This window comes from Palaemon carinicauda, chromosome 19, assembly GCF_036898095.1.
Source record: "Palaemon carinicauda isolate YSFRI2023 chromosome 19, ASM3689809v2, whole genome shotgun sequence".
NCBI lineage: Eukaryota > Metazoa > Arthropoda > Malacostraca > Decapoda > Palaemonidae > Palaemon > Palaemon carinicauda.
This window is the reverse complement of record NC_090743.1, coordinates 125,313,945-125,330,953: the sequence shown is the minus strand read 5'-3', so window position 1 is coordinate 125,330,953 and position 17,009 is coordinate 125,313,945. Positions and strand designations below refer to the sequence as shown.

At 42.7% G+C, this 17,009-nt stretch overlaps 1 protein-coding gene across 7 annotated transcripts in view; it reads right to left on the bottom strand.

The window, feature by feature from the left end:
• The window catches only part of LOC137658826 (beta-glucuronidase-like), a 145,297-nt gene that overhangs the window by 92,549 nt on the left and 35,739 nt on the right, over positions 1-17,009 (bottom strand). For all 7 annotated transcript variants that reach the window (XM_068393900.1, XM_068393901.1, XM_068393894.1 and 4 more), the window contains exons 5-6: positions 6,254-6,429; positions 5,317-5,459 (exon numbers count right to left, since the gene is read on the bottom strand). In XM_068393900.1, coding sequence (XP_068250001.1) covers positions 5,317-5,459; positions 6,254-6,429 — 319 coding nt within the window. The remainder of the gene's footprint in view (positions 1-5,316; positions 5,460-6,253; positions 6,430-17,009) is intronic.

The window sequence follows — 17,009 nt, the reverse complement described above, 5'->3', positions numbered from 1 at the left end:
ATGCGAATGAGAATAATGAAACAGAAATGAGAGAAGAAAATGTTGAATATCTAACGGATATAGATATTAATGAAGCAGATATTGTCAAGGCTATAAACGAAATTAAAAATGGATCGGCAGCCGGACCAGATGGAGTTCCAGCGATTTTGTTAAAAAAAAACTGCAAACACTATCGCGAAGCCACTTGCAATACTGCTAAGACAAAGTGTAGATATGAGCAAGATATATGTTAAACATAAATTATCTTATATAACCCCTATCTTCAAAAGTGGATCAAGACTAGAGGCAAGCAATTATAGACCTGTTAGTTTAACATCACATATTATGAAAGTGTATGAGAGGTTAATAAAAAAGAAAATAATGAACCATTTGGTTAAAAATAATTTGTTTAATATAGGTCAACACGGTTTTGTGCCAGGAAAAAGTACACAGACCCAACTGATAGCACACTATGAAAACATATACAAAAATAGGATATATGAAAAAGACACAGATGTGATCTATCTAGATTTTGCAAAAGCCTTTGACAAGGTAGACCATAATATATTAGAGAAAAAAATGAGAAAGCATAATATTGTGGGAAAGATAGGAAAATGGGTAAAAGAATTCCTGCAAAACAGAAAACATAGTGGTTGCAAATGACGAGAAATCAGATGAAGCCCAGGTAATATCTGGCGTGCCACAAGGTACGGTATTAGCTGCATTGCTGTTTGTTACTATGATCTCAGACATAGACTGCGATGTTGAAAACTCTGTAGTGAGAAGGTTTGCCGATGACACAAGAATAAGTAGAGAAATTACTTGTGATGAAGATAGGAACTCACTACAAAGAGATCTAAACAAAATATACGAATGGGCGGAGATAAATAGGATGGTATTTAACTCCGATAAATTTGAATCAATAAACTATGGAAACAGAGAAGGAATGGTATATGCATACAAGGGACCTAATAATGAGACAATCACAAACAAGGAAGCAATTAAAGACCTTGGTGTAATGTTAAATAGGAATATGTTATGCAACGACCAAATAGCAACACTGTTGGCTAAATGTAAAGCAAAAATGGGAATGTTATTCAGACACTTTAAAACAAGAAAAGCTGAACACATGATTATGCTTTACAAAACTTATGTACGTAGTACACTGGAGTACTGCAATGTGATATGGTACCCACACTACCAAAAGAATATTGCGCAAATAGAGAGTGTACAAAGGTCCTATACTGCTAGAATAGAAGTAGTTAAGGACCTTGACTACTGGGAAAGACTACAATTTTTAAAACTATACAGTCTAGAAAGGAGAAGAGAACGCTACATGATCATACAAGCATGGAAGCAAATAGAAGGAATTACTGAAAACATCATGGAGCTAGAAATATCAGAAAGAGCAAGCAGAGGTAGATTAATAATGCCAAAAAATATACCAGGTAAACTAAGGAAGGCGCACAGGACATTAATCCACTACGCACCAGCATCGATAATGCAGCAACTATTTAATGTGCTGCCAGCTCATCTAAGAAACATATCAGGAGTGAGCGTAGATGTGTTTAAGAATAAGCTCAATAAATACTTAAGATGCATCCCAGACCATCCAAGACTGGAAGATGCAAAATACACCGGAAGATGTATTAGCAACTCTCTGGTGGATATACGAGGTGCCTCACACTGAGGGACCTGGGGGAACCCAAATAAAAAATAAGGCAATAAGGTGAGACGTACATCTGCTTCCACTCCACCATTTGCTGCAACAACAGACCCCAAGTACTTAAACTGATCCACTTCCTCAAGTAACTCTCCATTCAACATGACATTCAACCTTGCACCACCTTCCCTTCGCGTACATCTCATAACCTTACTCTTACCCACATTAACTCTCAACTTCCTTCTCTCACACACTCTTCCAAATTCTGTCACTAATCGGCCAAGCTCCTCTTCTGTGTCTGCAACCAGTACAGTATCATCCGCAAACAACAACTGATTTACCTCCCATTCATGGTCATTCTCGTCTACCAGTTTTAATCCTCGTCTAAACACTCGTGAGCATTCACCTCGCTCACCACTCCATCAACATACAAGTTAAACAACCACGGTGACATCACACATCCCTGTCTCAGCCCCACTCTCACCGGAAACCAATCACTCACTTCATTTCCAATCCTAACACATGCTTTACTACCTTTGTAGTATAAACAATAAAAAGATTCATGTCAGCCTGGTATTTGAGAGGGTTGTCACAGAGTCTGCTAAGATCAGCCAGTCATCCAGATATCTTAGGAGATTGATGCCGATCCTGTGAACCCAAGATAACACTAGGTCAAACACTCTCGTGAAGACCTGAGGTGCTGTGAAAAGACCTAAGCACAGCACCTTAAACTGGTATGGCTTGTTGTCTAGTATGATCCTTAGATACTGCCTTGAATACGGATGGACTGGGATCTGGAAGTATGCGTTCTTGAGATCTAGAGTGCACACGAAGGCCTATGGTCTTACCACCTGTCTGACGTCTCCATGCTGAACGGAGTTTGTCTGACAAACTTGTTCAGAGCTGAGAGGTGGAAGACTGGTCTCCATCCTCCAGACACCTTTTTCACAAGAAAGAGTCGACTGTAGAAGCCTCAGGACCAGTCGAGGACCTCTTTGTGAGTGCCCTTCTCCAACATGGTCCGGACTTCACCCAAAAAGGGGCAGCTCCTTCGCTGATCTCGTTGTATAGGAGCTTGATGGGACTGGATGCTGAGTAGTGGAGGGAGAGATTGAATGAAAGGAATGCGTTACCCTGAACTAATAAAGGAGATTGTCCAGGGTTCAGCCTGAACTGCAGCCACCTCTGCCAGCAACATTGCAGGCACCCCCCCCCCACCTGATGGACAAGTGAGAGGATTTCCTGCCTTAGCGGGTGCAGCCTCGGCTGCTACCTCTACTTCCTTTACCTCCACAAGAGGACTTAGAGCCTTTCCACTCTTTGGTTGTAAAGGGCTTCTTTGACACCTTCCGAGATTTCGATGTCGTTGTTGTTGTCTTATTCGTTGGCTCTGAACAGGGTGACATCCTTATAATCTCTTCTACCAATATGCAAATTCACGTCACAAAAACCCTCTGTTTTAACTGACAAAGAAGCCGATGCCATTGACACATCACTATGATTTTTATTGCACTTTCAATGACAATTTATTGACAATCTTCGGATGCACAAAGCTTACTGAGCTCCTACTATCGATCAGGCCGTCCACTGAGGTTCCATTCCCAGGCATTTTAGTAATGGCTTTGGACAAGCATGAGGGAGCGGCTGCAGAAGTAATAGTGGCTAGAAATAAAGACTTATTTCTATTTGTAGTAGTGGAAGAAGTATCAATATGTCTACTAACAGTACCAGTCGAGCGGCAAACTTTAGAGATGTGGCCCTTCTTTTGACATTTATGACAAACTGATTCACGTGCAGCCTGACGAGGGACTTAACTAAGTTCGGCAGGTACAATAGCCACAAAAATAACGTTTAGTTGCTGTATAATTTGTTGGAGGCATAACAGCAGCAGGCACTCAGCCATTTGAAAGATTGAACATTGATTTCAAGGGACCAATACCCAGTAGTGACAAGAATAAATATTTTCTTAATATTATTGATAAATATTCTAGATCCCCATTTGTATTCCCTAGTAGTAATATGTCTACCTCAACTGTAATTCAGTGTCTAAGTCAGTTAGTTTCTATATTTAGCATGCTACTTATGAGCACTCTGACAAAGGTGCATTTTCATCAGCAAAGAACAGCAAGATTTTTTTTAAAAAAGTACAAGTATAACATGTAGTAGAACCACTTCTTATAATCCTGAAGGGAATGGACAGGTTGAAAGATTCAATGGCATAATTTGAAAGGCAATTACCATGGCTTTGAAATCAAGGGGTCTGCCTGTGGAATGTTGGCAATCAAGTGTTGCCAGATGCTCTACACTCAATTCGCTCACTCTTATCAACAGCTATGAATGCTACTACACATGAGAGATTACTAAATTATGCCCGCCGCTCTTCTGCCAGAGCTTCTATACCATCTTGGTTATGTGGACCAGGACCAGTACTCCTAAAATGGCATGTTCGCAATTCTAAAAATGATCCATTAGTAAAGGAAGTAGAGCTCTTGCAGGCTAATCCTAATTATGACCATGGAAGGGAGATTGTTGTCTCAATTGAGCATTTATCTCCAGTTGAGTCTCTTTTACCTGTTGAAAAGTCACTTCCTGATCCTGGAGAGCAGCCAAAAGAATCCTTCATAGGGTTAAATAACCTTGAACCAACACCTATCCATAATGATGAACCACCTGTTCCTATCTTGAGGAGATCAGGTCGTATTACCCAGCCAGTTGATAGGCTTAATTTGTAATTTGAGTTCTATGTCTACTGTGATTTATGAGTTTTGTATGTTAGATTAATATTAAGCAAATAATTAAATTATTGGATATGGAATAAGTATTAATCGTTTAGAAGGGAGAGAATATCATAAAAGTAGCTACTAAATTACAAACAAGTAACCATGCTATTATTGTGTCAGTTAGTAACAGTGCTTTTGTTTACATTTGGGATTCAAAACAGATGTGAATAGCCCTAGCCTTTGGCTGTGCTTCCATTAATCAGATACTACTAATTATCATTCAACAGATAATAACTATTATTGATAACATTGTAAACTATTAAACTCTCATACTGTTATACATATTACAATTATATTGGTATATTAACTATTAATGAATTAGGCTTAACCTTATGACCAATTGTTATGGTTGCCAATGTACTTAACTTCTCTACATAAAGTATTATTTTTATTTGATTAGGAGTCATTATTATCATATAATTATATTCATATTTTATTTGTTATTACAGGTTGCACATGATTAAGGAATTAAGATTAAAACAGCCTAGATGTAGGACAATGGTTTAATTATCACAATTATCAAATCAACGTTTATATCAGTCTGTTCTCCATCAAGCCAAAAGCAAAGTGGTTACTCAACCTAGGAGTGCGAGTGATCAGGGTGGCCGGCTGACCCCCAAACCCGAACGCTAACTAGCAGGTGGGGTGGCTAACCCTTGCTAAAAGTCTTATGGCTCGTCTTTCAGCTTTGCCAAAAGTAATATTCCTATAAATAGCGGAGTGTTTGTATTCTAGTGTCGGAACAAACATTAATTACTACAAAGTGTGAATAAAATGTGAAACTCCCAGCACTGTAAAGTACAAAATAATCTTTTATTTTTTACATAACAGAGGATATTTCACACCACAGTGAGAGCTAACATAAAGACCATAATGATTTCAAAGTTTACTCACCATCAGTTCCATCAATGTCTGTAGTAATGACAATATCGTCAATGTAAGTACGGGGAGTGGTGTAGATGTACACAGGACGATGTATTCCAGCATAATTTGTGAAGTCAAAATTATATTCTTGAACAAAATATCCTGCAGGGTACCTGGAATATTTGGCCTTGTTATGAAATGTGCCATACACGTTCTTTAAATAATCTACCCTATTTGTTTTATGTAATTTGTAACTAACCATTTAAAAATAATGTTGAAATTCAATTACTGTACCTGATCCTACTACAATTATATAATAGAATTATCTTGGAATCATATACAATCTTCAGATTTCTATCTCACAAAAAAATTCAATAATAAAAATAAATTTTATAAGTAATTGTATTTTTCCTAGCCATAAAACTTGAGACCTTTATTATTATTATTATTATTATTATTATTATTATTGTTATTGTTATTATTATTATTACTACTTGCTAAGCTACAACCCTATTTGGAAAAGCAAGACGCTAAAAGCCCAGGGGCTCCAAAGGGAAAATAGCCCAATGCAAAAAGGAAACAAAGAAAAATATAAAATATTTTAAGAATAGCAACATAAAAATAAATTTTTCCTATATAAACTATAAAAACTTTAACAAAACAAGAGGAAGAGAAATAAGATAGAATAGTGTGCCCGAGTGTACCCTCAGGCAAGAAAACTCTAATCCAAGACAGTGGAAGACCATGGTACAGAGGTTATGGCACTACCCATGACGAGAGAACAATGCTTTGATTTTGGAGTGTCCTTCTCCTAGATGAGCTGCTTACCATAGCTAAAGAGTCTTCAAAAGCTTAATGTTCATTCCAGCTTTGCTCAAGTCATATTTCTATTGAACGATGCTAGTTCTGTATTCGTGTAGGAGCAAATTAACTTTACTGATTTATAAATATACAGGACACTCCTTACCTTGTTGGATCAGTTTTGAAAACTATTTTTCCTTGGGGCACAGTAGTTGGAGTAAGGGTATTATTAATGGCTACAGTAATGAGGTTTTCTTGACCATATACTAAACCAGTTGTTATTTCTGCCATAATTGGAAGATGGCCTCCCTCATGTGCTGTTAAGAACTCTCCATTCAAGTACTAAAAAGATATAAAGCATAAATAACTAGTGTAAATATTACAGTGATAATTCCAATACCCAAAGGGCATGTAATGAAGTCTGGTAAGATGAGATTACGGCATTAAGGCAATATATGTTTATCAGTAAAATAGCATGATCCAGAGAACCACTAACAGCATAAAAGATTAATATACTGTGCATACAATAAAACATATTACAGTATCAAGGAAACTTTCATTTAATAATACAGTAGAGCAAAGTGCAATAAATACGACAAATTTATATTTTTCCTAACTATATAAACCAAAATCCTTTAATAAGAATATGCTTTCAGCAAATATGGATACAGCTATTGAACTTTCACGAGGTGTCAGTAGTGACTGCCAGGTGACAGAGAAGCCGCTGACCTCCCACTTTAACCCTAAACCGAGGACTTGCAAGGACTTAAAGGACTCAGGTTTGTATTGTTAGGAAAAAATCAAAATGACTTTAAAAATTTTTCATTTGTTCCTATATGAATAAATTCCATTGCCCTTTAACCCTTTTACCCCCAATGGACGTACTGGTACGTTTCACAAAACTCATCCCTTTACCCCCATGGACGTACTGGTACGTCCTAACAAAAAACTGCTATTTACATTCTTTTTTTTTTGCATAATTTTTATAATTTTATGAGAAACTTCAGGCATTTTCCAAAAGAATGAAACCAACCTGACCTCTCTATGACAAAAATTAAGGCTGTTATTTTCATTAGTAAAATAAATTTTTGAATATACTTACCCGATAATCATGTAGCTGTCAACTCCGTTGCCCGACAGAATTCTACGGAAGGGATACGCCAGCGATCACTATACAAGAAGGGGGTGTACTCACCAGCGCCACCTGTGGCCAGGTACTGCAGTACTTCTTGTTGACACCACCTCAATTTTTCCTCGGTCCACTGGTTCTCTATGGGGAGGAAGGGTGGGTCAATTAAATCATGATTATCGGGTAAGTATATTCAAAAATTTATTTTACTAATGAAAATAACATTTTTCAATATTAATCTTACCCGATAATCATGTAGCTGATTCACACCCAGGGAGGTGGGTGAAAACCAGTGTACATGTATATCAAGAAGCTAAGTATCCCGTATTTCATATTATCAGTTATTCAAAATAACAATGAAATTATAAGTACCTGGTAAGGAAGTCGACTTGAACCATTACTCTGCCTTTAATAAGTTCGTCTTCCTTACTGAGCGCAGCGTTCCTCTTAGGAGGCTGAACAACCCTAAGGTGCTGAAGTATAAAGGGCTGCAACCCATACTAAAGGACCTCTACACAACCTCTAACGTAGGCGCTTCTCAAGAACGAATTGACCACCCGCCAAATCAACTAGGATGCGGAAGGCTTCTAGCCTACCGTAACAACCCAAAAAACAACAATAAAAGCATTCAAGAGAAAGGTTAAAAAAGGTTATGGGATTAAGGGAATGTAGTGGCTGAGCCCTCACCTACTACTGCACTCGCTGCTACGAATGGTCCCAGGGTGTAGCAGTTCTCGTAAAGAGACTGGACATCTTTGAGATAAAATGATGCAAACACTGACTTGCTCCTCCAAAAAGTTGCATCCATAATACTCTGCAGAGAACGGTTCTGTTTAAAGGCCATCGAAGTGGCTACAGCTCTCACTTCGTGGGTCCTTACCTTCAGCAAAGCAAGGTCTTCATCCTTCATGTGAGAATGAGCTTCTCTAATCAGAAGCCTTATATAATACGAAACTGCGTTTTTGGACATAGGCATCGAAGGTTTCTTGATGGCACACCATAAGGCCTCTGATTGTCCTCGTATAGGTTTTGACCTTTTAAGATAGTATTTTAGAGCTCTGACAGGGCAAAGAACTCTCTCTAGCTCGTTACCCACCATGTTGGAAAGGCTAGGAATTTCGAACGATCTAGGCCAAGGACGTGAAGGAAGTTCATTTTTTGCTAAAAATCCGAGCTGTAAGGAACATGTTGCTGATTCGGATGTGAATCCTATGTTCCTGCTGAAGGCGTGAACCTCACTAACTCTTTTGGCTGTTGCAAGGCAGACGAGGAAAAGAGTTTTGAGAGTAAGGTCTTTGAAAGAAGCTGACTGGAGAGGTTCAAACCTAGGAGACATAAGGAACCTTAAGACTACGTCTAGATTCCAGCCTGGAGTGGACAATCGACGTTCTTTAGAAGTCTCGAAAGATTTAAGGATGTCTTGTAGATCCTTGTTGGAGGAAAGATCCAAACCTCTGTGGCGGAGAACTGAAGCCAACATACTTCTGTACCCTTTGATCGTAGGAGCCGAAAGAGATCTAACATTCCTAAGATGTAACAGGAAGTCAGCAACTTGGGTTACAGAGGTATTGGTAGAGGAAACTGCATTGGCTCTGCACCAGCTTCGGAAGACTTCCCACTTGGATTGATAGACTCTACGAGTGGATATCCTCCTTGCTCTGGCAATAGCTCTGGCTGCCTCCTTCGAAAAGCCTCTAGCTCTAGCGAGTCTTTCGACAGTCTGAAGGCAGTCAGACGAAGAGCGTGGAGGTTTGGGTGTACCTTCTTTACGTGAGGTTGACGTAGAAGGTCCACTCTTAGGGGGAGAGTCCTGGGAACGTCGACCAGCCATTGTAGTACCTCTGTGAACCATTCTCTTGCAGGCCAAAGGGGAGCAACCAGCGTCAGCCGTGTCCCTTCGTGAGAGACGAACTTCTGAATGACTCTGTTGATGATCTTGAATGGCGGGAATGCATATAGCTCGAGATGGGACCAATCCAGCAGAAAAGCATCCACGTGAACTGCTGCTGGGTCTGGAACTGGGGAACAGTACAAAGGGAGCCTCTTGGTCATGGAGGTGGCGAACAGATCTATCGTTGGCTGACCCCACAAGGTCCAAAGTCTGTTGCACACACTCTTGTGAAGGGTCCATTCCGTGGGGATGACTTGATCTTTCCTGCTGAGGCGATCTGCCGAGACGTTCATATTGCCCTGAATGAACCTCGTTACCAGTGAGAGGTTTAGACTTCTTGACCAAATGAGGAGGTCCCTTGCTATCTCGTACAGCTTCCTCGAATGGGTCCCTCCCTGCTTGGAGATGTATGCCAAGGCTGTGGTGTTGTCGGAGTTCACCTCCACCACCTTGTTTAGCAGGAGGGACTTGAAGTTCATTAAAGCCAGATGAACTGCCAGCAACTCCTTGCAGTTGATGTGAAGCGTTTCCTGTTCCTTGTTCCATGTTCCCGAGCATTCCTGTCCGTCCAAGGTCGCGCCCCAGCCCGAGTCTGATGCGTCCGAATAGAGATGAAGATTGGGGGTCTGAACCGCTAACGATAGACCCTCCTTGAGAAGGATGTTGGTCTTCCACCACATGAGAGTAGTCTTCATCTCTTTGGTAACAGGAATAGAGACCGCTTCGAGCGTCATATTCTTGTCCCAGTGAGCTGCTAGATGGAATTGAAGGGGGCGGAGGTTGAGTCTCCCTAACTCGGTGAACAGGGCTAACGATGACAGGGTCCCTGTTAGACTCATCCACTGTCTCACCGAGCATCTGTTCCTCTTCAGCATGCTCAGAATGCACTCTAGGGCTTGGCTGATTCTTGGGGCCGACGGAAAAGCCCGAAAAGCTTGACTCCGAATCTCCATTCCCAGGTAAACGATGGTTTGGGAAGGAATAAGGTGGGACTTTTCTAAGTTGACCAAAAGACCCAGTTCCTTGATCAAGTCCAAAGTCCAGTTGAGACTCTCCAGACAGCGACGACTTGTGGGGGCTCTTAACAGCCAGTCGTCTAAATAAAGGGAGGCTCTGATGTCCGCCAAGTGGAGGAATTTCGCAATATTCCTCATCAGTCGCGTAAACACCATAGGCGCCGTGCTTAGGCCAAAACACAGGGCTTGGAATTGGTACACAACCTTTCCAAAAACGAATCTCAGGAAAGGTTGGGAGTCTGGATGAATAGGAACGTGAAAGTAAGCGTCTTTCAGATCCAACGAGACCATCCAGTCCTCCTGCCTGACCGCTGCTAGGACCGACTTCGTCGTCTCCATAGTGAACGTCTGCTTGGTGACATAAGCATTGAGCGCACTGACGTCCAGCACCGGTCTCCAACCTCCTGTCTTCTTGGCCACCAGAAAGAGACGGTTGTAGAAGCCCGGGGATTGATGGTCCCGGACTATCACCACTGCCTCCTTCTGTAACAGGAGCGACACCTCTTGGTGTAACGCTAGCCTCTTGTCCTTTTCCTTGTAGTTGGGAGAGAGGTTGATGGGAGAAGTGGTCAGAGGGGGATTGCGGCAGAATGGTATCCTGTAACCCTCCCTTAGCCACTTGACAGACTGGGCGTCTGCACCTCTTCTTTCCCAAGCTTGCCAGAAGATCTTGAGTCTGGCTCCTACTGCTGTCTGGAGAGGAGGAGAGTCAATGTTTGCCTTTCGAAGGCTTGGGACCTTTCTTGGACCTGCCCCTGAAACCGTCTGGACGGGTACTTCCTCGGCTGGGGGCTCTGCCACGAAAGGGCGGAATAAATCTTGTAGCAGGAGTATCGGCCACTGGGGTGCGGTAAGTTCTAGGAACCGAAGGAGCAACCTTAGCCTTACGTGCTGAAGAGGCCACAAGGTCATGAGTGTCCTTCTGAATAAGAGCCGCAGACAATTCCTTGATAAGGTCCTCAGGAAACAGGAACTTAGAAAGCGGAGCAAAAAGTAACTGAGACCTTTGACAAGAGGTGATACCAGTGGAAAGGAAGGTGCAAAGTTGTTCCCTTTTCTTGAGTACTCCCGAAACAAACATGGAGGCAAGTTCGCCGGAACCATCGCGAATTGCTTTATCCATACATGACATTATAAGCATGGCCGAGTCCTTGTCAGATGGGGCAGTCTTCCTGCTCAAGGCCCCCAGGCACCAGTCGAGAAAATTAAAAATCTCAAAGGTGCGAAAGACTCCCTTTAAGAAGTGGTCTAAGTCAGAAAAGGTCCAGCAGACCTTAGAGCGCCTCATAGCCGACCTTCGTGGAGAGTCAACCAAACTTGAGAAGTCAGCCTGGGCAGAGGCAGGGATTCCCAAGCCTGGTTCCTCTCCTGTGGCATACCATACGCCCGCCTTAGAAGTCAGTTTAGTAGGTGGAAACATGAATGACGTCTTCCCTAGTTGCTGCTTGGACTGCAACCAATCCCCTAACATTCTCAAAGCTCTCTTAGAAGATCTAGCGAAGACGAGCTTAGTGTAGGCAGACTTAACAGGTTGCATGCCTAGAGAAAACTCTGATGGAGGAGAGCGAGGGGTAGCAGAAACAAAGTGATCCGGGTAAACTTCTCTGAAAAGAGCCAGGACCTTGCGAAAGTCAATGGAGGGTGGTAACGACTTGGGTTCCTCCACGTCAGAAGAGGGATCATCCAGGTGCGCAGCTTCCTCCTCAGAAACCTCATCACCTGAGTGTTGAGAAGCGAGAGGTAAAGTTACAGCGGTATGCTGAACGGCAGAATCCTGACAAGCGGGTGCATATACACTTGCGGATTCATCCTCAAGTCTCTGTTGAAGAGGATGAGGGCTGGTAATGACAAAGTCATGAGGCTGGGAAGAAGGAGGCTCTGCGGGAGTCTGGGGAGCAAGCGTGGTGAGAGGCGACTGTAGTAAAACCTGAGGTTCAGGCTGCAAAGACTGCTCAAGCCATCTTGGGATCAACAGACGTTGAGGTCTGTTGAGGCAGAGCCTTAACAGAAGTTGAGGTCTGTTGAGGCATCGCCTTACCTCTCTTAGGAGGCGTGCAGTCACCTGATGACTGCGGCGAGTCAGAGCTAGCCCAATGACTACATCCGGGCTGTAGAACTCGTGCGGTCTGGACTTTACGCTTAAGAGGTCTTGAGACCTGAGTCCAGCGTTTTCTCCCCGAAAATTCTTCTGCAGACGAGCAAAATAAGGGCTCAATCGTCTGAGAGTGGAAGTGACGATCTCTGTAAGATACGCCCGCAACCACCGAGGATACTGCTGTGCGCCGATCAAGGCCTGCCGAACCCTTTTGCCCTTCGACATTGCTTCTCCCCTGGGCTTGGGAGCTTGCAAGAGGTCCCGGACTGGGAGGACGACTGGCACGCACAGAAGTACCCTCACGCACAACACTGACACTGACACTAGCACTCGGCACAGCACTGGCACTACCACTTCCCACTGCACTTTTCACTTTAAGTTCCTTGACGTCTGCCAAGAGGAACTTGTGGTCACTCACTACCGACTCCACTTTATCACCTAAAGCCTGAATGGCACGTAAAACATCAGACATATCAGGCTGAGCACAAATAGTAGGATCGGGGGTAGCCACTACAGGGGGAGGAAAAGGTTGAGGATCATGGGGTGAGGAATAAAGCGAAGAGCGAGCCGAACTCCTCCTAACTCTCTCTCTCTCTAACTTAGTGGTATACTTGAGGAATCGAACAAAATCAAGTTCCGAAAGTCCGGCGCATTCCTCACATCGATCTTCCAACTGACAGGATTTTCCCCTACAGTCGGAACAAACGGTGTGAGGATCAACCGAGGCCTTCGGAATACGCCTAATACAAGTCCTACATCGTCTTTGGGGAGGAGCTTGAGAAAGGTCGGACATCTTGAACAGTCAAGGGGGAATTCCAATTAAAGCAAAATATCGTTAACCATTAATCAAATCAATCTAAAAGCTATCTAAGCTAAGAGACAAGTTTCCTGTATAGCGAAAGCTGAAATCTTAGAGCAATACTTCACCAAAAACCGTGAACAAGACTCCAAAATTATAAGCGTATCCATGTAGGTCTTGCCGGAAGCACGACAGAGGAAAAATTGAGGTGGTGTCAACAAGAAGTACTGCAGTACCTGGCCACAGGTGGCGCTGGTGAGTACACCCCCTTCTTGTATAGTGATCGCTGGCGTATCCCTTCCGTAGAATTCTGTCGGGCAACGGAGTTGACAGCTACATGATTATCGGGTAAGATTAATATTGAAAAATATATATTGCAAAATATGCTTGAAAAAAAAAAATGCCTGGGGGTTAAGGGTTGGAAAGTTCCAAATAGCCTGGGGGTAAAAGGGTTAATTGGGCCCTTGTCCTAAATTGGGATGTACAGTAGTCCCTATAACAAGAGGGACTCCTGGTACAGTACCGTCTCCTCCACGGGGAGAGAAACGTTAAGCGTCACATGTACGTAACGGGTGTAAGAAATGAGTTAGCAGCTAGAGTGGATATGAATGTGTTGAGGTGGTTTGGCCATGTTGAGAGAATGGAAAACGGCTGTCTGTTAAAGAAGGTGATGAATGCAAGAGTAGATGGGAGAAGTAAAAGAGGAAGGCCAAGGTTTGGGTGGATGGATGGAGTGAAGGAAGCTCTGGGTGATAGGAGGATAGATGTGAGAGAGGCAAGAGAGCGTGCTAGAAATAGGAATGAATGGCGAACGATTGTGACGCAGTTCCAGTAGGCCCTGCTGCTTCCTCCGGTGCTTTGGATGACCGCGGAGGTAGCAGCAGTAGGGGATTCAGCATTATGAAGCTTCATCTGTGGTGGACAATGTGGGAGGGTGGCACAAGGGTGGGCTGTGCCACCCTAGCAGTACCAGCCGAACTCGGTTGAGTCCCTTGTCAGGCTGGGAGGAAAGTAGAGAGGAGACGTCCCCTTTTTTGTTTCATTTGTTTGATGTCGGCTACCCCCCAAAATTGGGGGAAGTGCTTTGGTATATATGTGTGTATTATTAATTTATTGTAAGCTTAGTCTATCTGTCTCATGACCCCCTTTTTCTTCTTTTTCAGAGAGACAAGATCCTGCACCCAGCAGAGGTCATGTTTTAGAAATTTACTTTAAGATGAAAATTGCCAAACAAAAAAGTGTCAATTGGAAACATTATCTGAATTAAAGAATCCTGTATTCAAGCCTATTAAAGATAGGTGGAGAGAGCATCGAGAAACCTAGGAGACCCTGGAACTTTGATTTAAGTGTACGGATGCATTGTGAAGTTATTGTATTACTCTAACAATAGCCTTGTATTGGATACTGTAACTGGATAGTGCTTCATCCGGAATCTGTTAAAAGCCTTTCTCTCCAATGCAGAGATACAAAACACTGAGATACTTTGTTTCCGTAAGATGCAGGTTGGTACAGAATTATATTAGAATATTAGTGCAGTGGACACTTAAGTGAGGGAGAAAAAAAAAAATTAGCGTCACTTTTCTTGTCCGAGGTCCCCAGATAAAACAAAGACAGGAGGGTTTGTAGACCAAGGATACTGCAAATAGGATACTGCAAATACATGAACATTAACAGTTTTCAAGTCAACATGTTGCTCATTATTCTTTGGCCCACAGCCCCGTTAAAATTTGTATACAGATCCATTCATATTGTATATTATGTTTTTTTTTTTTTTCTGATGTAAAGGAGGCAATGTAGACAGGTCAGATGTGCAAATCGGTCTTATAATACCTATGATCTTAACTCAAGCTTATTCGAATTGCATTTGAGCTTGGTCCTAATATATACAATGTTGTGTTGGTCTTTGGTTGTACTTATATGTATGTGGAATTATGTTTTTATCCGACCAGTTAGCAGCTAGAGTGGATATGAATGTGTTGAGGTGGTTTGGACATGTTGTGAGAATAGAAAATGGCTGTCTGCTAAAGAAGGTGATGAATGCAAGAGTTGATGGGAGAAGTACAAGAGGAAGGCCAAGGTTTGGGTGGATGGATGGAGTGAAGAAAGCTCTAGGTGATAGGAGGATAGATGTGAGAGAGGCAAGAGAGCGTGCTAGAAATAGGAATGAATGGCTTCCTCCGGTACCTTAGATGACCGCGGAGGTAGCAGCAGTAGGGGATTCAGCGTTATAAAGCTTCATCTGTGGTGGATAACAGGAGAGGGTGGGCTGTGGCACCCTAGCAGTACCAGCCGAACTCAGTTGAGTCCCTTGTCAGGCTGGGAGGAACGTAGAGAGGAGAGGTGCGCTTTTTCATTTCATTTGTTTGATGTTGGCTACCCCCCAAAATTGGGGGAAGTGGCTTGGTATATGTATGTATGTATGTATGATATTTTTTGTTTGTTTATTATTATCTTTATTAGATTTTATCATGAAATATAGGAAATTTGTAGATAATTGCATTTTTCCTAACGGTACAAATCTTTAGCTATTTATTAGGAGGTATTACTCATGGTGAAACTGAAAGGATGAGCCATTAAAATTTTAGCGAGGGTTAACTACCCATCCGTTAGTTAGCGGAAGGTAGAGGGGTAGCTTGTTACCACTCCCACTCACACACCAACGATTTACCTCACTTTGCTTGGAGGTAGGACTTCAAGGGGGATAGGGTCAGCGGGTAAATTTGTATAAATAGCTAAAGATTTGTATAGTTAGGAAAAATACAAATTATCTAAGAATTTGTCAGTTGTTCCGCAATTAGAATACAAACCTACGCTATTTATTAGGGGTGACTCCCCCATTAGGAAGGGTGGACATCCCTGTTAATCTGGCTTTTGGGTTTACCCGGGGGCTCCTTATCTGAGTATATTTGTACCAAATATTAGGAGTCCCTGCCCCTCGCCAAAACCTTGCTACGCAAGATCTGCAGCCTACAAAAGCTGTGTGTTGAGATAAGCAGTGTGACTGTCAAGGTGATAGTTATTCCTAGACTTTGTAGCAAAAACTGTTGTAACCAAGACTTTCCCAATACCACCTAGCCAGGGTATGGGGATGCAACAGTATTAGCTTAATACTAGGTACACAAGGGAGCATGGTTTACCTGCAGTGGTTTGAGGTCAGCTTATGCAGAGAACTCAGAATGCTGCTTTCCCCAAGATAGGGGAAGATGAAGAAAAGAATAAGAGCCAGTCAAACCTTTTCATTCATGCAGACTAAAACTGGGTAACAGTGCCCTCAACCTTCTGCTACTTGTCCAATAAGGAGCTTGAAGAATACAATCAGCTGTTGTACAGCCACCACAGGACCGATAGAGATCGCATCGAGTTCCTGTGGATCACGTCTTGCTTGAGAAAGGTTGTGAAAGTCACCTAGAGAATTCACATCCTTGCTTGTACAACCTGCATCACAGAGTAATCTGGTTTAGAAGGGCCAGGGGCATAGCTAAGCCCCTGTCATCGTGGGTTGATGTGTTGGATGAGGATCTGGATTCAGAGCATAATTGATGACTCTGTCAATCCAGCTGAGATGATGTTTTGGTGATCCTCCTCATGTCTCTCCTAGTACTGACGACAGGAAAAAGCACCCGGGTGGGCTGTTTCCGTTCTCTTGAGGTAAAGCCTCTAACCTCACCCCGGGTACGGTAACAGATGATCAGGATCATCAGTAAGAGAGTAGAGACTTGTCTAGGATCCGTCCCCTCGGGAGACAGTCTTGGCAACAAACGCAGGGACAAAACTGAATGTTGCCTTTCAGAAAGAGAGACCATGAAGATCCTTGACTCGTTTGGCTGCTGTCAAAGTGTGTGGGAACACTGTCTTCTAAACCAGGTAAAAATTTGTTGCCTGGTGAAGTGGACCGAAGGGAGGTCTCCTAAGAGAACGGACAACTCGAACCTTGTTCAGAGAGGGAGGTCTCAATTCCGACTTGGAAAAGGCAAGTTTGTAAATCCGCATGA